At 43.4% G+C, this 27,252-nt stretch overlaps 1 protein-coding gene across 2 annotated transcripts in view; it reads right to left on the reverse strand.

The window, feature by feature from the left end:
• Positions 1-27,252, reverse strand: part of HIF1A (hypoxia inducible factor 1 subunit alpha) — a 68,419-nt gene that overhangs the window by 12,229 nt on the left and 28,938 nt on the right. The window contains exons 2-8 of one of the 2 annotated variants that reach the window (XM_040332574.1): positions 18,317-18,501; positions 12,137-12,282; positions 11,961-12,045; positions 9,767-9,879; positions 6,414-6,616; positions 4,159-4,265; positions 734-881 (exon numbers count right to left, since the gene is read on the reverse strand). In XM_040332574.1, the coding sequence (XP_040188508.1) occupies positions 734-881; positions 4,159-4,265; positions 6,414-6,616; positions 9,767-9,879; positions 11,961-12,045; positions 12,137-12,282; positions 18,317-18,501 (987 nt within the window). Of the gene's footprint in view, positions 1-733; positions 882-4,158; positions 4,266-6,413; positions 6,617-9,766; positions 9,880-11,960; positions 12,046-12,136; positions 12,283-18,316; positions 18,508-27,252 lie in introns of both variants that reach the window. The other variant, XM_040332573.1, reaches the window with a different exon arrangement.

Consider the following 27,252-nt stretch of genomic DNA (forward strand, 5'->3'; position numbering starts at 1 on the left):
CCGCATTTAAAATGTATGTGATATTGGTGTTTACAGTCACAATTGGTTGTTATAGAGCTTATTTTTTTGCTCATTCTCACATCAATTTTTCTGATCCACACTCACATTGTTTGATTATTACTCCATCAGGTTCATTTATGTATGATCCCTTCAATTTCGTTTATTTATTTTTTTAACACTTGCGCTGGATCTATTCTCACACATTTTCTGAATTTTGTATCCAAATTTTGATACTGGCAGCCATTTTTCTCACAATCACTGTGTAGTTTATTATCTAGCGCAGTGTTTTCCTCTTGTGTTTTTTTTTGTAGAAATCTGCATAGCCATTTTAGTCCTGAGAGCATGTGCCTAACAAGCACATATGGGATTAACCCCTGCCATAGGTGAACTCTAAAGTCCAATTCCAAAATCCTGGGTGCTGGGATTCATTGGACCACCAACATGACTGAAAGTGCCTGAGTGAGTGGAAAGTCTGTGGGGGACAGTGTTAGAGAGAAGTAATGCAGAAAAAGCTACATTTTAAAGCACAGTGTGCACTTCATTTTATTTCTTAAAAAAAAAAAACAAGTTCTGCAAAACGCAAATCAAAGCGTCCCAGTGAGATACTAGAGACTGGTGGACCATCCAACTTGTTAAGCGTCCAAAAATGTAAACATCAGTTTTTGGGAAGATTGATCTTTTAAGATCACCATATTTTCTTCATATAAGCCAACATGGTGTAATAGACACTTACCTGAGGACATAGTTCACACACACGATACACTGGGGCTGAGAGTTCTTTGTGTTGTATATAACTGTGGCTTGCGTCTCCACCCACACGTAGCCACCTTTCTTTGCCAGCATTCTGTACTGTCCTGTTGTCACCTGCCCTTTTGTGAACACTAAGAGAAAAAAAAAAAAAATGAGTACCATTAATGCACGGGTCTCTTGTGCAATTTAAAACAAATTCAGCCTAGTATTAGCAACTCAGGTACAGGAATCAACTGTGTTCTTCAAGATCACCCGTAAAATCCACTAGTGATCATTCACATGCACCTAGCCAAACCAAATACATCAAACAGATCAGTGGGTTTCAGTGCTGTATACAGATGGTGTTTTCAGTATAGCATAACATCTAGTACCTTTTATCACTGGCTGTTTCAGAGACAGCTAATAAAGTAGGCTGCTGCATGAGTTAAGGAAGCATGTGGGTTTAGCTCATGGTTAGGCTTTGATAGGGGAAAGAGGTTACAGTTAGAGCAGAACTAAAAAAAAAAAAAGGTAAAAATACTTACCTCCGGTGGTGTCGCTAGGGGGGTGGCTTTTGGAGGCTAGAGCCCCGAATCTGGGGCCCATAGCCCCGAGCCCAGGCCGGGCCCTACTGTGAGAGAGTTGTGGGCTGCCTGACACTGCGCTAGCCCGCACAGCCGCGACACTCACCGAGCCTGCACTCCAAGCTTCACTGATAGCCAGCCAGGAGATCAGTGCGAGAGCGAGTGTCCTCCCTTGCTCTGCCTATATGATAGAGTCGAGAGGAACTTTCTCACACAAGCTCCTGAGCTGGGGAACCGTGTTACACTAGCCCGCCCCTCTGTACTACACAAACCCGCCCCTCCGTACTACACCAGCCTCTCTGTATAGAATAATCTGCATCTGGTGGCAGGTGACAAGCTGCATCTTGTGGCAGGTAATGTGACAAGCTCTCTGGCTACCCCTATGTAAGGGGGAGGCTCTCTGGGGACCCTGATGTAATGAGGGGGGATTTGGGGACCCTGATTTAAATGAGAATATATAATGTTTCTACTACGCAGACTCACGCCCTTTATCCTGAAAGAGGACATTGCAGTCGTGGTGGGAACATCAATTCCAGTCTCGACTACGCAAATGCCCTCTATCTAGGATTCCCCAAATACCAAATCACTCGTCTGCAAGTCGTTCAAAATACGGCCGCACGACTAGTGACTGGAAAAAAAACATGGGAATCAATCTCACCTTCACTGAGATCCCTTCATTGGTTGCCAGTAAAAGACAGAATCACTTTCAAGGCACTCTGCCTAATACATAAGTGTATTTAAGGCAACGCCCCCCAATATCTATGCGAAAAAATAAAAGCCCATAACCCCAATCGCATTCTGCAATACACCAATCAAAACCTCCTCCAGGTACCCAAAGCCAGATACAAGTCCAAAGGAGATTGAAGATTTGCAGTCCAAGGACCCCGCCTGTGGAATGCACTACCAACCACCATCCGACTGGAGTCTGACCACTTGGCCTTCAGGAGAAAGATTAAAACCAATCTCTGAGGTCAAGGGGTTCCTTACCCATGAAATGGATACAGCGCCCAGAGGCGATTCAGTTTGCATGTGTTGCGCTTTACAAGTCTCTCACTCACATTTTATATATATATATATATATATATATATATATATATATATATATATATATATATATATATATATATATATATATATACACATACATATATACACACACATACATACATACACACATACATACATATACATACATACATATACATACATATACACACACATATACATATATATTATATATATACACACACACATATTATATACATGTGTATGCCCGCCCAAGCGTATGACTTTATTTACTTCGCTGCTATGGGCTCAACCCTCAGATCTTTTTGTAGACCTAGCAATGCCCCTGCTTACCTCTGTTCCAACGGTCCACACCGGCAAAGTCCCTCGCTGGCACTGGCATCTTCTCCCTAGCTTCTTACTGCTGTCGGTCTTCGGACATCTTGATTGGCCAACGCGGGATGGTGTCACTTCCGTGTATGTGCAGAAGTGCTGTCATCAGTGCGCTGGAATGTACATTCACAAAGGGTCTGTGATCACACATGTAAATGTATTGTTTTGCAGAAGAGACGCTGTAGGTCTCTTCTACAATACATACCCTGCTTGCTCGCAATTTTTTTTATTTTGTAACTTAGGGTTAGAGCTGCCCAATGCGAAGGGAGAGAGCCACTGCTCTTGTGCACAAAGTTGGGTCAACATAGGGCTCAGGCAAGTATAAGGGGAGGCTGGAGGGCTCCTCTGGCACAGAATTTGTTATTTACCTTAAATAGAATGCATTAAAGTGGTTTAAAGGCTGAAGGCGTTTTACCTTCTTGCATTCCTTTCAAGCCTTCAGTGTGCTGCTCACCCCCCCAAATACTTGCCCAAGCCCAATCTCGATTCAGCAACGTGCACAAGACCCGAAACTCCCCCGGGTCTCACTCCCGATTGGCTCCTGCATCTCAGCCATTGTCAATCACAGCAAGTGAGGCGGGAGAGGGTTGGGGCTGAGCCACGATGCTGCGAGTGCGCGCGCACACACACAGCAAGTGGCTTATGGGGGCACTCGGCAAGAGGGAGATGCCCAGAGCGCAGGTGGGGGACCCAAATAGAAGAGGATCGAAGCTGCTCTGTGCAAAACCACTGCACAGAGCAGGTAAATATGACTTTTTTTAAACAACATTTTTTCCTCTACAATCACTTTACGGACCGCCCACCGTCGGTATACGCCGCTACTTTGACGTTAAATACCGTTTGTTATGGCAGCAGATAGCCGCCATAACCCCGGTATTTTCTTAAACGGGGGGCGGTCTGCTTTAAATTAAAACCGGTTTCCGCAGCGGATTTGCTGCAAGACCACTTTTATCAGCGGCGGCAGAGGTGCCCCTGCCGCCGTGTCTCGGTCGTCTCCGTCGCTTACTGGAGCCAATCCAATGCAGAAGTCAAGTGAGGGAATGATAGCCCTCACTCGACTCAATGCCATTGGATGATGGAAACAACAACGGAGAAGATTAAAGCTTTGTTAACATCTCTGCGTTCTGAATCGCAGGTAGACTTGCCGCGATTCTGCCCACGATTCCAAATAGCAGCAAATTGGCACGATGTTACCGCGATTCGATTGAACGACAATCGTGGTAAAATCACGCAAACAGAATTGTGATACGCTTGCTGCAGATTTGCCACCATTTTGAATCGCGGGCGGAATCGCTGCAATTACACTCATGATTCAGAGGTGTGAACAAAGCCTAAGGGTTAGTGCAGGCATTATGTGTTCAACCATCGCCATCTCAGTAACAGTTACTAAATTTCATGCAGAGAATTAAACAAATAACAGATGGTGTATACTCCTCCCAGCACTTACTGTCATGGTGTGCTTTGGTCAGATGGTCAGAGTCCAGGGCGTGATAATAGTCATACACTGACTGTCCCAGGAGTTCATCTGGCTCATATCCCGCTAGCTCTGTAACTCTGGAAAAAAAAACATGTCACAATGAGTCTTGAAGGCTGAAGTGAAATGTATATTTAAAATCAAGAAATCTTCAATCCTAGGAAAATGGGCAGCTGGATGAATCTCCAGAGCCAATGTACCTTTAAAAAAAAAAAAAAAAACACACAGCGGGGTGCCAATGGGCCCAGATAAGAAAAAGAAGGGCTCTGCAGCAAAGAAGGGGTTTCACCTTGATGCATAGAATGCATTAAGGTGAACAAATTAGACTTAACAATCCCTTTAATATTGTTGTAAATTAACAAGATTCTTGATGCCCTAAAGCAGGGATATGCAATTAGCGGACCTCCAGCTGTTGCAGAACTACAAGTCCCATGAGGCATAGCAAGACTGACAGACACAAGCATGACACCCAGAGGCAGAGGCATGATGGAACTTGTAGTTTTGCAACAGCTGGAGGTCCGCTAATTGCATATTCCTGCCCTAAAGGGTTACTTCACCTTTATCTACAGGCACCCCTTACCTGCATAGGCAGTTTTATGGTATACGCTTTGACCAAAGTTATATAATGCTTTTTCTAAGCTCCCCCGAGATTGCATCATCCTGTCCTGCCTTGTTGCTATAACACTCCTGGTGTTGTTACCGCTTACCTTCATTAACCACTTCCATGCCAGGCCTATTCTGGCACTCCTCTCCTACATGTTTAGAATATTTTTTTGCTAGAGAATTACTCAGAACCCCCAAACATTATATATATTTTTTTCAGCAGACACCCTAGTGAATAAAATGGTGGTCATTGCAACTTTTTATCGTGCACAATCATTTTTTAAACACATTTTTTTTTGGGGGGGGGGACTTTTATGAAATTAAACAAAACAGTAAAGTTAGCCCCATTTTTTTTATAATGTGAAAGATGTAAATAGATACCCAACATGTTACGCTTTAAAATTGCGCACACTCATGGAATGGCGCCAAACTTCGGTACTTAAAAAAATCTCCATAGGCGACGCTTTATTTTTATTTTTTACAGGTTAACAGTTTAGAGTTACAGAGGAGGTCTAGTGCTAGAATTGTTGCTAGCGCTCCAACGCAAGCAGCGATACCTAATATGTGTGGCTTGAATTGCGTTTACATATGTGGGCGGGACTTACGGTTACCAGTTTACAGTTATGGAGGTCTAGTGCTAGAAAGAATCAGAATGAAAAAAAAAAAAATTCACCTATTTCATGCTGACAACCGCGATTGCGGCTTTGTTTACATCCGTGCCCGGGCGTGACGTCATTACATCGCGCCCAGGCCTCCCATGGTCATAGAGATGACTGTTGACCGTCTGGTCATTGGAAATCTCTAATGCCGCGTACACACCATCACTTTCTGCGATGGAAAAAAACGTCATTTTCAAAAACGTCAATTTAATTGACCGTGTGTGGGCAAAAACGTCGTTTTATGTCTTCTAAAAAACGACAGAAAAAAATTGAAGCATGCTTCAATTTTATGTGTCGTTTTTCAAAAGTGCACTTTTTACTTCACAGAAATTGACCGTGTGTAGCAAAAAACGTCGTTTTCTAAGACGTTTTTTCATCCACGCATGCCCAGAAGCTAGCTTCAATGGTAAAACGTGGTGGAACGTAACCTGACTTTGCAAGATCATTGTGAGAAAACGATGGTGTGTATGCAACTTCGTCTTTGAAAATTGAAGTTTCAAAAACGTCATTTTTTACTTCACAGAAAGTGTCGTTTTTTTTCATCACATAAAGTGATGGTGTGTACGCGGCATAAGGTTGTCATAGGGTGCCAGCCGATACTTTCTCCGTGTCCCCGATGGCATAGAGCCCGGAGAAGCACAGGATGGTGGCGGGAGGGTGGGGGGACGTCCTCTCCCGGTGCCTGCAAGAACGATCAAGCGGCGAAACTGCTGCTATAATCATTCTTGCTGTGCACAGAATCGCTGGCAGAAAATAATGATATCTGAATGATGCCTGTAGCTGCAAGCATTCTAATAGCAGGGAAATGAGGTAGCAGACAAAAAAAGTGCTCTCAACTGAGACAAGTCCACACTATAAAAGAATATGCTTTGTTCAGATTTCATGACTGAGGTTTACAACCACTTTAAAGGTTTCCATTCTTGCAAAGCTTTTGATTATACTCAAAAGATAAGATTTGTTAAACACCTTTCATCACAGTAGGAAAACTTCATGTCAAGGCTGTGGCGGCTCAGGAAGGTTTTACTGTCCAATGGAAATTCAATATTTGATGGGTGAGGGATGGGTTCGCAGATCAGCACCATGCAGGTCATGGGTGGCTTTTTGTATCCACAATGGTTCTGACTGTTGCAGCCGTCATACACACGCATGTGCCCCGTGCAGTGAAGAACCTAGAACAAAAAATAAGATTCAAGATTTTGCACAACGTCAAACAATTAATGGAGCACGTCATGCAAATATATACACCTTGTGTTTGCAGTACACAACAAGTTTATCCAGTTTGTAAGCAGATAAATGAAACCTTGATAAAAATGACAACTTTTAGGAGGTTGGTAGTTCGAGATTTCAGGAGCTCTCTACAATTCCCTATAAAGCTGGCCCCCCATCAAGTACCGACGTGTGGGCCACGACACCTACATGTGGATCTCTGCTTTTTTATATCCTCATACCTGCAGTGTAACCAGCAGTGAGTACCACTCTTTTCTGCATAAGCGAGTTTCCCTTCTGGCACAAACCCATTATAAAGCCAAGGAATGGTGATAATAATAAGTTCTTACTGGAGGCGTATGACAGCCAATATATTTAACCACTTGCTTACTGGGCACATATACCCCCTTCCTGCCCAGGCGAAATTTCAGCTTCCGGCACTGCGTCGCTTTAACTGACAATTGCGCGGTCGTGCGACGTGGCTCCCAAACAAAATGTACGCATTTTTTTCCCCACAAATAGAGCTTTCTTTTGGTGGTATTTGATCGTCTCTGCAGTTTTTATTTTTTGTGCTTGCTATAAAACAAATAGAGCGTAAAAAAAAAAAAAAACACAATATTTACTTTTTGCTAGAATACATATTCAATATAAAAAAATAAAAAAAATCTCATTTTAGGCCGATACATATTCTTCTACATATTTTTGGTAAAAAAAAAAAAAAAAAAGAAAATCTCAATAAGCGTATAGTGACCGGTCTGCGCAAAAGTTATAGCGCCTACAAAATAGGGGACATAATTATGATTTTTTTTTTTTTTTTTTTTACTAGGAATGGCGGCGATCTGCGATTTTTATTGGGACTGCGACATTATAGCGGACACATCGGACACTTTTGACACATTTTTGGGACCATTCACATTTATACAGTGAACAGTGCTATAAATATGCACTGATTACTGTATAAATGTGACTGGCAGGAAAGGGGGTTAACACTAGGGGCGAGGAAGGGGTTAAATGTGTAGCCTTGGGAGTGATTCTAACTGGAGGGGGACTAACTGGGGAGGTGACCGATCTGTGTCCCTATGTACAAGGGACACAGCATCGGTCTCCTCTCCCTGACAGGACGTGGATCTCTGTTTACACACAGAGATCCACGGTCCTGCTCAGTTACTGGGCAATCGCGCGCACCCCATAGCGGCTTTAAAAGACGAGGACGTCATATCGGAACAATTGAGCTACTGTGCCGCCATCAATTGACGGCGGCCGGTAGTAGAGTGGTTAATAGACAGCTTTTCTGTTAAATACCAGATGCAGCCATTGGAAATTCTCAGCTTTTTACAAACCCTGGCAGAATTTTTGATTTCTTGGCCATTTTTCAGAGAATATAAATAACAAAAAAATCGTTTCTTTCACTCATGGTTAGTGTTTGGATGAAGCCATTGATTATCAATCAACTGTGTTTACTCTTTTTAAATCATAATGGCAACAGAAACTACCCAAAAGTTTACATACCCCAGTTAATATCATGTATTGCCCCCTTTAACATCCATGATTGCTTGAAGTCTTTTGTGGCAATTATGAATGAGGCTTTTTATATTCACCGATGGTAAAGCTGCTTATTCCTCTTGGCAAAAACCCTCCAGTTCCTGGAAATTCTTGGGCTGTCTTGCATGAACGGCACGGTTGATACCTCCCCAGAGTGGCTCAATGATATTGAGGTCAGGAGACTGAGATGACCACTCCAGAACCTTCACATATTCACATATTGTGCTGTAGCCAATGACCGGTCAACTTGGCCTTGTGCGTTTTGGATCATTTTTATGTTGGAATGTCCAAGTACGTCCCATGCGCAGCTTCCTGGCTGATTTCCTGTGCCTTTGTAGCTCACACATCCCCAAATCATCAGCAATTCACCTCCATGTTTCACAGTAGGAATGGTGTACCTTTCATCATAGGGCCTTGTTGACTCCTCTCCAAATGTAGCGTTTATGGTTGTGGCCAAAAAGCTCAAATCTTGGTCTCATCACTCCAAATGACTTTGTGCCAGAAGGTTTGAAGCTTGTCTCTGTGCTGTTTGGTGTATTGTAAGTGGCATACTTTGTGGAATTTGTATAGTAATGGCTTTCTTCTGGTGACTCGACCATGCAGCCCATCTATAGCGCACCACCAAAACCCTGTGAAGGATGGATGGATCTGAACTGCAACTCTTCAAGGACCACTTAGATCTAAGGACTCTCACTTAATACTTTGAACAGACAGCCTTCCACAAATACCTGTGGGAAGGTCACTGCTTATACAACATGACACCTTCATTGAACTACAGGATGTCCTCAAAGCAGCACCGATTATAGAAAGGTCAAGCAGAGTGAAAGTACAATGCTGGTAATTGATTAGCAGGTAAAATACAGAGTCCATAAGATAGTTACTACCAACCCACTGATAAAAGAAGTGACAAAGTTTATTAATAAAAAAAAAAAAAAAAAAAAAAACTTGAACACATTTACAGTTCATAACACAAAAGAAACTGACAATCGATGTATCTGATCTTAAAGAGGGAGTTCACCCTAAAAATAACTTTTAACCTTAGATTGATGCTCATTTTGTCTAGGGGAATCGGCTAGTATTTTTAAAAACGAAGCTGTACTTACCGTTTTAGAGAGCGATCTTCTCCGCCGCTTCCGGGTATGGGTCTTCGGGAGTGGGCGTTCCTATTTTGATTGACAGTCTTCCGACAGGCTTCCGACGGTCGCATCCATCGTGTCACGAGTAGCCGAAAGATGCCGAACGTCGGTGCGGCGCTATACTGCGCACAGACGTTCGGCTACTTTCGGAAAATCGTGACGCGGTGTATGCGACCGTCGGAAGCCTGTCGGAAGACTGTCAATCAAAATAGGAATGCCCACTCCCGAAGACCATACCCGGAAGCGGCGGAGAAGATCGCTCTCTAAAAAGGTAAGTACAGCTTCGATTTAAAAAAAAATGGCCGATTCCCCTAGACAAAATGAGCAGGAATCTAAGGGTAAAAAGTTGTATGTCCGGGTAAACCCCTGCTTTAATGTCAGCATGGTTTTTTTGCCAGAGTTGTCCCTGTGCCTACCATACAGCAGGTCTCTTACCTTCCACGTGGCAGACTTTATATTCACGGTTCTCCCCCGGCTTGTCAGGGTGCACTTCATACGCAGGAAGAAGCTGCGCTCTGTGATTTGCTCTTTACCCTTCTTTGATGGTCCTAAAGTAAATATAAATTGAAACTGATCAATAAAATATAGAAGATCAGAAGAAAAAAAACAAAGCGTTTCACCATTTCAAAATGCAAAAATGAAAACGATCAGCCAACGGCCTATCCACCCGAGCGTTCACCCTCCTCATTTCTGGGCGATGCATCCCCGTGCGGGCAAATACAGCGCTTATGTGCGTATGCTATAGTATGCCCATGTGAAAAAGGCCAAAATGAGCATGGTCACCCACACACTACATCACCAGGAATAGCCTATGAACCTAACTTACCTGTATCTGAGAAATGCATAGATTATTCCTGAAAAAAATATTATAAAATTGGGCAGAGGACAAGATGCTCATGTGTACATGGTTGAACTTTTGTTGCTATCCGTAGCAGACCTGGCTATGTTTTCAAGTAATGCCACCTGGATCACAAAACTGGCTTCTAATTAGCAGTTTGTAAATCTGTCATTAAAAAGGAACACCTTCTGAAAAATGCAGATTGCCTGGCTGTCACCTATTGCTTTAATATTTGTAGTCACTGATCCCAAACCATGTATGCATCGAAGCACTTCTAATTGAACCCCGAAGTGTTGAGTTGTTTAAGGTCTTCTCTCAAAATAGGAACCAAAAGCGGATGATAAATTAAACTAGTCCGACTGGGCATTTTCATTTGATTCCCATTATAACTGCTGACCCATTACTGGTAATCCAATTGTTGCATTTGGTTTGGAGCAGCTGCTGCTGTCAGGTTCAGATTGCCTCTGACACTCCCGGAAGTATTGGAGGCTTTAAAGAATTACAGAGTCTTTTATTGACCAACTGGGAATTCGTATATTAGGAGCTGGAAAAAGGACTTCTTTCATGTAGTCTAATGATAATATTGAAGGGGTTTTAAATAACAAACATGTCATACTTACCTCCACTGTGCAGTTCGTTTTGCACAGAGTGGCCCTGATCCACGTTTTCTGGGGTCCCTCGGCAGCTGTCTCGGCTCCTCCCTGCAAAAGCTAACCCCCCTCTGGGAAGCGCTTTCCCAAGGGGGTTAGCTTGCGGGGGCATTCTCGTGCGATACAGTCGGCGGCCATAGCCACCGAGTGTATCACTCGGGCCCGCCCCCTGGAGTGTCCCCCTTTTTGGTATGATCGGATAAATGTCTGTCAGTCCAGGTTGCTCTTAATTGTCATGAATGCTTTTTATATGGTGTGGTGAAGGTTTGACATTTTTTCTACAGACATTATACATGTTTCTATTATTAAAATTTTGATTTATACTCATGCTGAGGTGTTTTATCCATTTGGAGCCCCTTCCTATCTGACCCTGGTTTCCTTACTTGAATCATCACCTTTTTAATATTTACAAGATGCCCTCTGTTGTCCCAAATGTAATCAGAAATGTTTGCGATATCCGTGACTTTATAGCACTGTGATGTCATAGTGTTACACCCAAAATCGCTCTGCTTCCAATTGCCAGGACTTTAGACCTAGCCAGACATCACATATAAATCTTAATTTCCCATGATGCTAAGGGAAATGTAAACATGATGGGTGCATGTGTGGGCAGAGCTGAAGGCTGTGGGTGTTTCTGCAGACAGACCTAAGGCACGAATGCAGATAATGGGGTGGATCAGACCAGGAGTGAGATTCCCTCACCCACCCACTATAGTGTATTGGGCGTAATTCTGTCACCACCGACTAAAGTACTACAGCGGGAATGTTACAAGACTGGTGGCCAGGGGGATGGAGAGCATAAATGGCCACTGGTCTTATAAAACAGAAGTTAAGGGGAAAGAGCGATGTAAACCAGTAAAAAAGGATGATGATTATATCACTACCTGGATAGCAATCAATAGAAAGAACAACGATTTGCTTAAAAGATATAAATGCACCTTTTACAATGATGCATTCATATTTCTGCCCGGAGTTCTACTTTAAGGCATCCAGGCTCCTCCCTCCCTTCTATTTAATTGCTGGCATGGGAAAAAAAATTGCCTGGAGATGGACAAGAAAATATCAAAAGGTAAGATTACTTATATTAGTCTATACTTGGATATGTAAATGATCATTTGCACATGTTTAAAAAGGTACATACCATTTCTAAATGTCAGCATCTCCCGCAACTCTTCGTGATCACAGGGATGAGTGAAGTCAAACACACTGTGCCCAGTCAGCTCAAACTATAAAAAAGAAAATGATAAAGATATAAAAAACATGAACAAGATCTAACACTGTATACCACAGGGGAGTATAAAATCATCCCATCCATACCTGAGTGAGTCCCATGCACTTGTTGACGTTTTCAGACAGGTAGATCATATCCCCTTCCTCAGTCAGGACCAAAACAAATCCCTCCAAGGCTTTCAAATAAAAACAATTCAGCTGTTTCTCCATTTCAGACTCTCCATCCATATCACCTAAAAGGGACCAAAGCAAAGCAATTTAGGTTCAAATAAACTAAACATCTATAGATATGGATCATACGGTGTTTATAAAAAAAATTCTAATTTCAAAGGTGGAGAGAGAAGAGAGGTGGAGAGAGAAGAGAGGTGGAGAGAGAAGAGAGGTGGAGAGAGAAGAGAGGTGGAGAGAGAAGAGAGGTGGAGAGAGAAGAGAGGTGGAGAGAGAAGAGAGGTGGAGAGAGAAGAGAGGTGGAGAGAGAAGAGAGGTCGAGAGAGAAGAGAGGTCGAGAGAGAAGAGAGGTCGAGAGAGAAGAGAGGTCGAGAGAGAAGAGAGGTCGAGAGAGAAGAGAGGTCGAGAGAGAAGAGAGGTCGAGAGAGAAGAGAGGTCGAGAGAGAAGAGATGTCGAGAGAGAAGAGATGTCGAGAGAGAAGAGATGTCGAGAGAGAAGAGATGTCGAGAGAGAAGAGATGTCGAGAGAGAAGAGATGTCGAGAGAGAAGAGATGTCGAGAGAGAAGAGATGTCGAGAGAGAAGAGATGTCGAGAGAGAAGAGATGTCGAGAGAGAAGAGATGTCGAGAGAGAAGAGATGTCGAGAGAGAAGAGATGTCGAGAGAGAAGAGATGTCGAGAGAGAAGAGATGTCGAGAGAGAAGAGATGTCGAGAGAGAAGAGATGTCGAGAGAGAAGAGATGTCGAGAGACAGACACACAGCCATAGCCACTGACAATCGCATACTTAAAATCTGACATAGCAAGTTGTACCCAAGTCAACTGATGGATGGACTTGGGTACAATCAGCCTGCTCATAGATCAAATCTCAGCTGGTTCAGCAGGGATTTGATCTACAGTCAGCTTAAACGTCCTGGACTTCTGCTCCCTCAAAACAACGCCAGCACTTACGAAGCCTAACAAAAAAATAAAGCTTCCCTGTATGCATTTTTTTATCCATTTACCATATATACTCCAGTATAAGCAGAGGCACCTAATTTTACCACCAAAAAAAAAAAAAAAAAGAGAAAACTTATTGACTCGACTATAAGCCTAGGGTGTCCACCTGCATGCCTCACTGTGCCCATGACTAGACTGACTTTTAACATGGGAGTCTATGGAAGGGGTGCCCGGATTAAAAAAAAAAAAAAAAACGGTGCTCCCCGGCCGTAGATCTCCTAGAGAACAAACTTTGCACACTTGTAGAGGAGAAATGGGGCTACATGTGTGCCAAGATCCAGGTCCAGGTGACCTACAACCGGCTGGTACCGGGTCCCCAAAGTCACTGGAGAAATTACTGTTTAACATGGGAGTCTATGGAAGGGGTTCCCGGCTTTGAAAGAGAGAAGAAAAAAAAAAAAAAAAAAAAAACGGTGCTCCGCCAGCCGTAGGTCCCCCGGACAAAACACACACTTGTAGAGGAAGAGTTGGGCAACATTTGTGCCAAGTTTGGGGTCCAGGAGACCTACGGCCGGCCGGTACCGGGTCTCCAAGGTCCGGGAGATCAGGTGCAAAAAGGTCACTCGTGTATAAGCCGAGGGGGGCAATTTCAGCACAATAAAAAAATGTGCTAAAAAATAAGGCTTATACTCGAGTATATACGGTATTTGCAAACAAAATCACTATTTAGAATACAACTCAATAAAATTCTAAATGTGCTGAATACTCAGGAAGCTGCTATAATTAATTAGAGGGTACTTAACTTGCACGGGGATCAAGCAGTTTCTAAATCTGTGAAGATTAAACTTGCATAAACCTCACTGTCAATGGAGCAGACGATGGAAAGTCATGCAAAGGCAATCCATACATGTTAGAGTTTTTTTAAACAATGAGGGTAGACCGAGTGTAGTCATCCTAAAATACGTCTGCCAAGTATTCCTATAAAAGTGCATGCAAGGACAAAAAGCTCAGGGAGGGTTAGAACCACTGTTGCAGCCTTTGTCCTCCCTGGGAAAACGCACCAATGAGGCTCATCCTGGTGATCACGGTTTCCATACCAGAAAGTGTAAGCAAGTCCAAAATCTTATGTGTTGTCACAGGAGTGTCTGCTTTATATCTCCCTAAATAAATTACATGCATATTTGTATATGTAAAAGATCCAATTCTCTGCATTAAAAAGTAAAATAAACCTTCGGTGACCAGGATCCCCCCCCCCCCCCCCCCCATAATGCTTCCCTGTGCTCGATCCAGTGCTGATCCAAGCACTCGCTCTTTTCTCACAGGACAGAGGCAGCAGCATGAGCCATTTGCTCCTGCTGCTTGTCAATCAAATCCTGTGAAGAGGGAGTAGGAGGCGTGGCAGAGCCATGTAGCCAGATTGAGCTCGCACAAGACAAGGGCCCCCATAGAAAGCAGATGCCTACGGGTGCACTCGCCAAAGAGAAGGAGCTGGCAGCACCAATGGGGGGGATCCAGAAGAGGAGGATCAGGTCTGCTCTATGCAAAACCATAGCAGCACAAAAGGAGGCAAGCAGGACAGGTTTATTATTAAAACAAAAAACGAAGAAGTAGCTTAGAATCACTTGAACTTCCTTTTTAGAAGCAAAACATGTTCCTTGCTTTATGTATCCAGCATTACACTAATCTCCACTGACCAAGTGCGAAGCACAGAATGGATGAGAATGTGACCTGAGAAGCGAGGCTTGCCCTAGTTCTCACACACGATTGGCTAATCTTCAATAGCAACAGGTTTTGACAGACAAAGTGTCAACTATGCTTGCCCAAAGGGTGCAAGCCTGTGTTCCCGAATCTCTATTAATAACCGGTGCATTGCCACGAAATGAGATTTGCCATCGGATGAGATGGTCCGCCTCCATCACATCCTATTGGCTCACTCCTGTCACGTGACATATTTAAACGTCAAGTATCGACGCGAACATCAGTCTCAGCTAGGCTATCATAGGGAGAGGATCTCCTCTCCCTGTGATAGCTGAAGCTGCACAGAGCTGGTGCACGGAGCTCACATGGCCTCTGTGGCCCGATTCCGAGAGCGGAATCGGGCCACAGAAGCTCATACATTTACTAGGCTAATAAATGTTCTCCTTTATTACAATGTCAGGCTAATAAATGTTCTCCTTCATTACAATGTCACTTCGGGATCTACAGCGATATCAGGATCCCTCTGCCCGATAGCGCTGTCATGCCTCCCCGCGAGCGCGATAGCGCTGTCAGCGTGCCTCCCGCCAGCGCTAACTACACCCCGCGCCCGCAGCTCTACTCCCCATCCCCCGTTAAGGCTCAGGGAACGGGGAACAGAAAGTAGAGCATCGGGTGCAGGTAAAGTAGTAGTGTGCAGGCGCAGCACTACGCAAATAGCTCCGTGCACCAGCTCCGTGCAGCTTCAGCTATCACAGGGAGAGGAGATCCTCTCCCTATGATAGCCTAGCTGAGACTGATGTTCGCGTCGATACTTGACGTTTAAATATGTCACGTGACAGGAGTGAGCCAATAGGATGTGATGGAGGCGGACCATCTCATCCGATGGCAAATCTCATTTCGTGGCAATGCACTGGCAAATATGAAAACTTTGACTGGCTGCTGCGTCAATCTGCTGCGGCAGTCCAGAAAGGACCCAGAGCTTCGGGATTTGCAGCAACATATTGATCTGTTAATGTGATCAGTGTCTAATTAGCACATAGCAGATCCACTGGGAAGTTTAGAGAGCCTATCAGGACAGGAGCACTTATTTATGGAGGAGTTGGTAGGAGGGGAAATTACTACTCTCCCGTATTTTGCGTTTGTTTCTCAGAAATCAGTTTGTAACTTGGATTGTTGAATGCTAGATTTCTGTATCAACTACTAAAAGTTTACACTCAAAATACAAAAATGTTTAATTTAATGTTTACATTTCCTATAAATCCCAGAGGAACTTGAGACAAGGGGAGACTTGACAGTCACGTCGTACTTTGGTTGAATGATTGCTTTCTTCAACATTTCAGAGCAGCTGTCGGGCTGATCCCCTCAATAGAATACTGCCATTTAGAGAGCAGAAACTGAAGATAAACCTTATTTTAATTAGCGGTGATTAAACTGCTCCAGCTGTTCTGAACAGCAGAGGAAAGCGAGGGATTGCACCAAATCAGGATTAAGCAGCACGCAAAGTCACAAATCCCTACTGACATTTCACTAACAGAAACCCTGTTATGAAATATAGGCTGCCTTGGTTGGCCTCTATCTCTCAGTGCTAGTTGGCAGCGCTGTGTCCCGGCAGTAGGGCGGAGACTTCCATCCCGCTCCCGGAACATATTCAAAACTGGGTGCTGCTCAGTCATTCACAGGAAGCTTTGTATTCCATGTATACAAAGCTTCCACTGATTGGCTGAGGCAGACAAATTCTGTCACAAGGCAGAAGTCCCAATCCCGCCATCAGAACACTGTACTTGTATGTAGCTGATGCTACAAACATTTTAGGGCTCATTCAAAAGGGCAGATGCATGTTCATCCACCTCAGAGCTGCGTGCATAGAAGTGAACGCACACGTGGCCCCAGCACTGACACATCGGCATATCCGCTCAGCTCCCTCCTACACGGCTGCACCTACCATACCAGTCCCGGGTCCGTAGATGGGCAAGCGGAGCCTGGTATACATGGCAGGCACCCAATACAAGAAGGGATTTGGAAGCAATCCAGCTGCTGCGGAGACACCGGATTGCTTCCATCCGACAACCAGAAGTCAGCATGTCAGATAAACACACACAGTGTGACCTGGAAGCTAAAGGGCTGAACTGAACTTTTACCTATGTGTTAAAATGTATGTCATCCCAACATTTCATATCCCTGATGTGTCTGTTGTACCATGTACTTGTATGAAAATGTATCATGTTCTCTCTGCATTACTTCATTTATGTGAAATACTTGGTGATCTTGCCAGAGTCCCCCTGCTTTCCTATTTCAAACTGACCACGCTAGGCATGAAAGCACATCCATAAGCGTGGTTTTCTTCTTTGCATTCTACTTGGGAGCACAGTCTGCCTGTACTCCAGTAGTCAGACTTGCCCCCTAGCACAGCTCTTCGCTGTGAAGATTGGTGTAATCCAGGGTTTGACAAATTTGCTTGGAATCTAGGAACCAGCTAAAAAATTTAGGAGCCAGAAAACGCGCCCCGTCCCGACGAGCTTGCGCGCAGGAGCAAACACATACGTGAGCAGCGCCCGCATATGTAAACGGTGTTCAAACCACAAGTGAGGTATCGCCGCAATTGGTAGAGCGAGAGCAATAATTCTAGCCCTAGACCTCCTCTAACTCAAAACATGCAACCTGTAGATTTTTTTAAAAGTCGCCTAATAAAATTTTAAAGGGTAAAAGTTTGTTGGCATTCCACGAGCGGACGCAATTTTGAAGCGTGACATGTTGGGTATGAATTTACTCGGCGTAACATTATCTTTCATAATATTAAAAAAAAAATGGGGATAACTTTACTGTTGTCTTATTTTTTAATTAAAAAAAGTGGTTTTTTTTCCCCCCAAAAAAAGTGCGCTTGTAAGACCACTGCGCAAATACGGCATGACAGAAAGTATTGCAACGATCGCCATTTTATTCTCTAGGGTGTTAGGATAAAAAATATATATAATGTTTGGGGGTTCTAATTAGAGGGAAGAAGATGGCAGTGAAAAATTACATTAGAATTGCTGTTTAACTTGTAATGCTTAACTTGTAATACCAACGGCCACCACCAGATGGCGCCAGCTCACACATCTGGTGGTAATAACTTGTAATACCAACGGCTCACCACCAGATGGTGTCAGCTTACAAAAAAAATAAAAAATTAGAACTCCCGTCAAGTTCTTACTGCTGGCGGTGATGGCAGGTGACCACATGGAATAGAAAGTGATGCAAAAAGGCAACATTTTAAAGGCCTAATCAGAACAGAAGGTGCAACCTTCCAATGGGAACATCTCTTCTTGTGATACTAAGGCTATTTCACTTCACATTGGACACGGAAATCATCACAGGAGATTTATCCATTCCCTATGGCTTTAGAAACACTAACCTATCAGTACAAGTCTGCTTGAAACAAAAACAAGGGACCAATAGAACGAGCTGAATATTAGACTTTATCTCACCTGCATCGAGGAGCCGTCTTATACGCAGGTAGCTGATGGTGAGTCTCATTATGGAGGCTTTATCAAGATGAGAGCTGACATTGTGAGGCAGAGGCAGCTGGTGGGACAGTTCATAAAACACCTCCGATTCTTTACTTCTTCGACACCTTGCAGCATCCCGAGATTTCTCCTTCCGTCGCTCCGAACTGATCCTGAAAATGATAAGATTAATGTTCTTCGTACTTCATGTGACACTCTAATCTCACTGCACTAACTGCAAATTAACAGACAACATATTTACTGGGTAACATATTAAAGCCCAACTCCAGGTTTTAGTGAACTTGAATTCATTTGGACCAAGTTGGCCCAAACAACCTATTTAATTCTTGAACACCTACAGCGGCTGTAGCGTTGTGTGCACTATACATACATCCGCTACATACAGAGCGCCGTGTTCCAGCAGCGGGATGGGGACTTCCAGCTCCATTACCAGAAGACAAGATTCGAGTCAAGCCAACTGCTGCAGAGCCATTCACAGGAAGCTTTGCATTTTCTGAATACAAGGCTTCCTCTGATTGACTAAGGCGAAGAGGAAGACATCAAAATCTCCGCCTCAGCCAATCAGAAATAGCTTTGAATTCATTCAGAAACCACAAACCGTCCTGTGAATGGCTGAGCATCGATTTTATTCCAGGAGCAGGACAGAAGTCCCCATCCTGCTGCCAGAACACAGCAGTGTACACTGTATATAAACGGAGGCTACGCACAGTTCATGTCACGCTGATAGCCATGACATGCGTTTGAGAGGGGAATTAAAGTTCTCTAAAATTGCATGGAGATGGGCATTGACCACTTTTCTACTTTTTTCCCCCCCGTTTCTATACACATTATAATTGCAGTACTGTTAGAAATTAAGATTAGTTAAACACTCAAAACAGCTTATATTTTCCCAAAGCAAAGACCCCTGAAAATAAAATGGTGGCAGCTAAAATTTAATGTCACATATTAGGACATACGGTTATTGTAATGGAATGACCCGGGACAAACAGAGACTTTGGAAGGATGAGGGGTACTCCTGTGCCAGCGTCATTAATAACTCTCATGTCTAGGGTCACCTTATGTCCGATAGGGCCATAGGGTGACTGAGAAATTATATCCTAAATTACAGGACAGGGGACATTACTGATAGCTCATATTGCAAAGTGTTGGTTTATTCTATGACTAATCTCTCTGTGTAGACTGTTGACATGCTAATTGAGACTGGTCCAGGATCTCTCATGATGTATGCTAAATACTGTTTTGTGTGTGGAATGGAACTTGTCAAGCTGTATGCGGAGACAGAACGTCTGTCTAAAGATATGGTTTGAGGGGAATTCATTGTGTGATGGTGTTTTGTTTGAATTCTGTTAATGAAGGAATGTGACTTCTCAGGTGGAGTGATTAGATCATTATAATTATAGCCCGGCACCGAGATGTCTGGAATGTTTAGCAATTAGCCATCTGAAGATGTATTGAAGCCCCCCCAGGGTGTGATGTGTGGTTGGAGAGTTTGATTGTTCCTTTCATGCTTAAACTGTATATAAACTTGAGAGCTAACCATTAAAGTTGTCTTGCATTTGAAACCAGAACAGAGCTGTGTGTCTCCTGTCTGGGGGGAATTCTTATGGGTCGTGTGAGTTTGCCTGATTGTGGAGTGTCGATAAGCTGTCGTGGGTTGATGGAAGGTTGTAAACGGTGGTGACTGTTACAGTTATCAAAAGCAAATTTTCAGGAAAAAAAACCAAACAGTACATTTTATTGCACACAAACACAATAGATCAGTCAGTTCCCTGGTAAATGAAAACATGATGCTGCAAGAAATAAATGCCCAACATGTCAAGCCTTAAAACGGTGCATGCCTGTGAAACAGCAACAAAATTTGTTAACCAAAATTGTCTGTTGGCATTGCTTTAAAAGCCTTCACTAAGTTGAGTGTCAAACATGGATGATAGTGGAAGTGACTGGGTGGCTTCACAGGAACCCAAATTTCTTCCACCCGAGCGTCCATCACCTGCGTCACAAATTTAAAGACACACCATAGCAGCCGAGGGAGTGTAGAAAATCCCAGTCTACAGACGCCATTTAAAAGGAAACAGGTAGACAAGTGATTAAACGACAGCAACTCCCTTCATAAAAACAAATGTGTTAAATGGTGTACCAGTAAGACCACCACACATCTAGGGTCATGTGTGTAGCACATCTACATGGATCTCAGAGGCATCACTAATACTTATAGTGACTTCAAATTTTGAACCCCAATTATCGGATGAAGACGGACCATAGAGTCCATTGTCACCCAATCCAAACGAAGGATGGAAAGTAGGGTTTCCATCCGTCACACTTTGGGGGATCGGAGCAGGTCGAATATCAGCGGACATGTCAACGCTGTCATCCGTGGCTCCATAGAGATGTATGGAGCGGCCGTTCAGGTCTGCCTAAAAAAAAACCTGAGTGGTCTGCCCGTGTGAAAGAGGCCTAAGAGTTTTCACTAAACGACAGAACTAGCATAAACCTTCAGGATATACAGCCAATAAAATTAGACAATGGTGTCCAAAATTACTTTTAAAAAAGCATAACTAGAATTCAGCAAGTGCACAAGTCATTACCAATTTAACTTACAATAACAGTGTTTATTTACCGTATTTTCAGGCGTATAAGACAACTTTTTATTCTTAAAAATATGCCTTAAAAAAAATATATATATATAAAAAAAGAAATCGGGGGTCGTCTTATACGCCGGATGCAGAGTCAGACTGCAGGCGTCCATTGTTCAAAAACTACGCCTCCTCCTTATGCTGTTCCGTGATAGGCAGAACACTCAGTTTCCTAGCAGAGCCTGTGTTCCCCTTGTGCTGTTCCGTGATAGGCGGAACACAGGCTCTGCTAGAAAACCGAGTGTTCCGCCTATCACGGAACAGCACGGCTTTTGAACAATGGACACCCGCAGTCTGACTGACTCTGCCAGGCATAAGGTATGGAGATCGTCGAAGTGATGCATGCAATGACACAGTGAGGGGGGGGGGTCATCTTATACGGGGAGTATATCCCAAAACCAACATTTTAGCTGGAAAATTAGGGGGACGTCATACGCCCAGCCGCCTTATACGCCGGCAAATACAGTAATTTTTTTATTTGAGACTGTTCACACAAACTACATGAAGTTTCGCCTCAACTGTACAAATTGCGTGAAAAAAAAAATCCCCGTTTTACATTTTCCAGTCCAGCTTATGAGTAAAATGATTACCATCATTTGAGTGTATATTGTCAAATGCTTTACCAAAATTAGCTTTAGTGTGTGAAAAATGAAATCACTTTCCTGAAAAGAAACAGTATTTCCATTGAAACCCCCCGTGTGTGTCACCCGGTATCACTTTCCAGTCACTAGAATTACTCACAGCCCCCAAAAAATGAAGCCGAATGATGCAAGAGAAGTAAACAATCAGCAATGCTGCCCCCCCCCCCCCCCCCCCCCCCTCGCTCATTGTTTGTTTAGGTATGAATTGTTCAGCTTCCTGGAATTTCCTGGAAGGGGCAATAGATGATGCATTGCACTGAAACATGTTTTTAAAAAGCAGGTTCTAACTAGCTGAAGATTGCAAAACAAACAAAAATATACATATAAGCCAAAGTAAGCCAACAGGTTAGCAAAAGCAAACTCTAGGAGGCAAATTTCCTTGTTCCCCAATCACGGTCAACACATAGGAGCAGAGATAAGAGGACTGGCGCAACCTAAAAACTGCTCTGGTTAGAGCTTACACAGGACTTATGCTGGCCATACACTATACGAAAAATCGAGCTGAACCCATTTTCGAAAAATGAACGTTCGGCTGTGAGTGCAAACGATAGTGCCATCATGTAATGACCGATAAATCGTTCAGTGGACAGAAATAAAATAAAAATGGTCCGTTTTTTTTACATATACCTAGTGCAGACAGTTCGGACGGGAAACGCATTAACCTTTCAATTTATCGTTCGGCGGAAAAATTTCCAAGCTTGTTTTTTTTTTTGGCTCAAAAACGTCCCGACGATTATCGATTTTGTGATCATTGCCTGTTCGAAAAACAAACAAACTGTCCAAATGACCAAATTTCAGCCAATTTTTCATATAGTGTATGGCCAGCATAAGGATCCTCTCCCACCTCCCATGTAGAAGAGGAAATCCCAGGAAATTAAGGCAATCTCTTGGGGATTATATTAATTTTGGCAACAAAAGACACAGTAGGGCTTATTTTAGGGGTAGGTCTTACCATGTAATGTGCAGTCCTCTCGCCCCCTCTCTCTCTCCCGCCTGACAGGAATCCAAAGTGTGAACTGAGTTAAAATGCTTGTAAAATCCTATAATCCTATTACAGTATTATATAATGTACACTGTGTGCGTTTCTGTAATATAATTGTGCCAAATACCTTCATTATAGCGCCGCTCTGCACTTCTGTGATCTGCCAGAGGTCTCTTCCCCGCAATTATATTACAGAAACACACACATTGTATATACACACTATTGTAAGAATGGATTATAGGATTTTACAAGCATTTTAAAACTAGGGCTTATTTTTGGGGTAGGGCTTATATTGCAGCCCTCCTAGAAAATAACAATAGGTCTTAGGATTCAGGGAAACAGGGTAACATCTTCTGAACTCCCAAACCTCTACTTTTCCCGCTCATTTCCATTCGTATGGAACAAGCAGTGCACGTTAGTTGTGGTCAGGTGCACATCTCTATGCACAATACAAATTCCATAAGCCATCTAAGGAGCAAGTGTGAGAGGGTGGCTACATTCCTACATCTCTGACAGCTTAACCATCTCCCACCCAGGTGGGCGCTTCCTCGAGAGGACGTTCAGGAACGTCGCTCAGGAGGGGGATCGCGTGCCCGCGCAGCGGCACGTTCCCGATGTGCTTGTGTCACCCCGGACACGGCGCATCTCTGATCAGCCCTCCTGATCACACGACGGCTGTGATGTAAATAGAGAGCTGTTTGCTAGGTGATCGGATCGCTGCAGCTGGCCGATCAGCGAGTATGAGCTGTTTTTTACAGATTTTTACACACTGATCACCAGCCCAGTGTGCCCACACAGTGTAAACACACACATCACCAAAATAGTGTCCCCACGCAGTAAAAACACCCGTCCCCCACATATGTCCCAGTAAAATCATATGTCCCAATGATCATCTGCGTACATATGTCCGTGATTATCTGCACATGATCATCTGCGAACATATGTCCGTGATCACACAAACCAATTATTATATAGGATAGACTTTTACCAAAGACATGCATCAGAATACATTTTGTCTTAAATTTATGACAAAGTTAGATTTTATTGGATTTCTTTAAAAAAAAAAAAAAAAAAAATCCTGCTTATATTACAAAAAAAAAAAAAAACGGAGTCGTGAATAAATACCACCAAAAGAAAAACTATTAGAGTGAACAAAATGATAAAAAGTTCATTTGTGTACAATGTAGCATGACCACGCAATCGTCATTGAAAGTGTATAAAGCACTGAAAGCTGAAAATTGGCCTGGGAAGGAAGGGGGTGAACGTGCCCGGTATTGATGTGGAAAAAAAAAATAAAAAATAAAAAGAAGGAATTTGCAGATTACAGAAACACACAGCAAGGCCTCATACACACGATCGGACTTCCATCAGACTTTTCCGTGGATTTTTGTCCGAAGGGGCATTGACCATGAACTTGTTCTGCATACACATGGCAGAACTTTTTTAGCTAACATTTGCCAAATCAGGTGGTTTTTCAGCTCTTTACCGCCACCCTTTGGGCAACTTCTGCTATTGTTGTCTGCTGTTTAGCATTGGTTCGGAGCATGCCTGTTTATACTTTGGATTTTAGTCCGATTGACTTGTGTACACACGATCGGCTTATGCTCCATCGGACATTTGTTGTCGAAAAGTTTGAGAGCATTCACAGCGAACATTTGTCCGATGAAAAAATGAAAACATTTGTCTGATGGAGCATACAGGCGGTCGGATTGTCCGATAAAACACGTCCGTCGGAAAGTTGTTGTCGAAAAATCAGATCAGGTGTATGGGCCTTTAACCACTTGCTTACTGGGCACATAAACCCCCTTCGTGCCCAGGCGAAATTTCAGCTTCCGGCACTGCGTCGCTTTAACTGACATTTGCGCAGTCGTGCGACGTGGCTCCCAAACAAAATTGACGTCCTTTTTTTCCCACAAATAGAGCTTTATTTTGGTGGCATTTGATCACCTCTGCGTTTTTTTTATTTTTTGCGCTATAAACAAAAATAGAGCAACAATTTTGAAAAAAAAAAAAAAAACAACAACACACACAATATTTTTTACTTTTTGCTATAATAAATATCCCAATTTAAAAAAAAAAAAAAAAAAAAAAATTCTCAGTTTAGGCCGATACGTATTCTACTTTTTTTAATAAAAAATAAAAAAAATGTTAATAAGCGACTGGTTTGCGCAAAAGTTATAGCGCCTACAAAATAGGGGACAGAATTAGGATTTTTTTTATTATTATTTATTTTTTTTTTTTTTACTAGTAATGGCGGCGATCTTCAACTTTTATTGGGATTACGGCGGACATATCGGACACTTTTGACACCATTCACATTTATACAGCGAACACCGCTATAAAAATGCATTGATTACTGTAAAAAAATGTGACTGGCAGTGAAGGGGTTAACACTAGGGGGTGAGGAAGGGGTTAAATGTTTAACCTGGGAGTGTTTCTAACTGTGTGGAGGGGGACTGACTGGGGGAGGTGACGATCTGTGTCCCTATGTACAAGGGACACAGCATCGGTCTCCTCTCCCTGACAGGACGTGGATCTGTGTGTTTACACACACACACAGCTCCACGTCCTTGTCTGTGTTATTCGCCGATCGCGGGTGCTTGGCTGACATCGCGGCCACCAGGCACGCGCATCGGCACTTCAGTGATGGCGCCGGCGCCCCCCAGTGGCCGGAGGACGTCCATAGACGTCCTCCCGGCAATTGAGAGCCACCTTGTGGCCATCTTGTCAATTGCCTGGGCGTAAAGTGGTTAAAAACAATTTCATAAAAATAAAAAATAAAACACCGATTACAGAGCCATCAAGTAGTGGATGTGTCTGGATTCTTTTTAGAGAATAAGGATAATCGCTTCGTGTCACTTTAACACACATACACAAAAAAAAGCCAATGTGAAGAAAATGTTGTTATGTGGGCATTGTGCAATGCAAAGCTCACAATGTGGAAAGTAAAGGGTGTACATCTACAATGGCGCTGGCAACACAATGTTCCGCCTCAGGCTGAGCAGGAAGTAGGTCACAGTTTACGGGCATTTTCTTCGAAAACAAGCAGAAGATATCAGCAGAAAGATCAAGTTACAGATGGTGACCAAATAAGGTTACATTTCCATATCATTTCATAAGAAGCTCTAGGAGTAAACAATAGAAAACGAAAGCAAGCAGCAAATAAAACTATTATAAATGCAAACTCTCCGATTATCTGTCTTGATACAGTAGAAAAAAATTCCATCTATAGACTTTTTACAGAACCCTTAGGATTCCACAGCGAGTATAACAAGCATGCTTTACTACAGGGGTAGGCAACCTCAGCCCTCCAGCTGTGATGAAACTACAAGCCCCATGAGACATTGCAAGACCCTGACAATCAGAGGAATGACTCTTAGAGGCAGAGGCATGATGGGATTTGTAGTTTCACCACAGCTGGAGGGCCGAGGTTGCCTACTCCTGCTTTACTGCATACACACACTGACTTTACTGTTGTGGGTTTAGCAACACTTCAACCACTTGCCGACCAGCCGCCGTCATACTGCTGTACATTGGTCCCTTTAAGGGGGATCGCAGGGGTGCAGATGCTCGTGACCGGCGGTCACGGTGACCGCCGGCACGAGAGGCAGAACAGGGAAACACACAAATTCCTGTTTAGTGAGGAGAGACAGTGAGGAGACAGATCATGAGTTCCCAATAGGAACCACGATCTGTCATTTCTTCTAGTCATTGCCCTCTCCCCATAGTTAGAACACACAGTCAGAGAACACAATTAACCCCTTGATCGCCCCCTAGTGTTAACCCCTTCCCTGCCAGTGACATTTTTACAGTAACAAGTGCATTTTAATAGCACTGGTCGCTGTATAAATGCCAATGGTCCCAAAAACGTGTCAAAAAAGTGTCCAATGTGTCCGCCATTACTAGCACTAGAACTAGCCTGGCACAATCTAAGCGCTCAGCCTGGCACAATCTAAGCGCTCCCAGCCTGGCACAATCTAAGCGCTCCCAGCCTGGCACAATCTAAGCGCTCCCAGCCTGGCACAATCTAAGCGCTCCCAGCCTGGCACAATCTAAGCTCCCAGCCTGGCACAATCTAAGCTCCCAGCCTGGCACAATCGGAGGAGATTTCATTCTTACATTTCGGAGATCTAGTGAGGTATCCTTCCCAGCAGGCTGTGGAATGGAACGGACTAGGTCACCCCCTGCCCAAACTAATGACAGACAAAGATTTATTCAATCTGGAATTAAAAGATCCACTTTAATCCTGCAGAACACGGCACTTTTGAAGACCTGGGATTTTAAAATACATTAGCAGTTTTATCAGATCCAGGTAAATCTCGCCAGTGTCATAACTTTTCAGCTCCATCCATTCTTCAGCTGCCATTACATGCCCAGACCAGAAGAAACACTCCTTTGTTTACTTCCTTGTATCTGCACTGTAACTGCACACACGGGGCCAGAACAAGAATGTCTTTCCCTCACAAGCCGTCAGGAGCCATAAACCATCATGTCTGCTGTACAAACCCGGAAGATCAAACACTGCCAGAGGCAGCTCACTGTAAAAATATCCCACCTATATCCATGTGTGTTCATTTGGGGAGATTTCCTTTTACTTCCTGTCCTGTAGACACAACAGGAAGAGAAAGGAATTTATTTTTT

The sequence above is a fragment of the Rana temporaria genome, chromosome 13 (assembly GCF_905171775.1).
Source record: "Rana temporaria chromosome 13, aRanTem1.1, whole genome shotgun sequence".
Taxonomy (NCBI): Eukaryota; Metazoa; Chordata; class Amphibia; order Anura; family Ranidae; genus Rana; species Rana temporaria.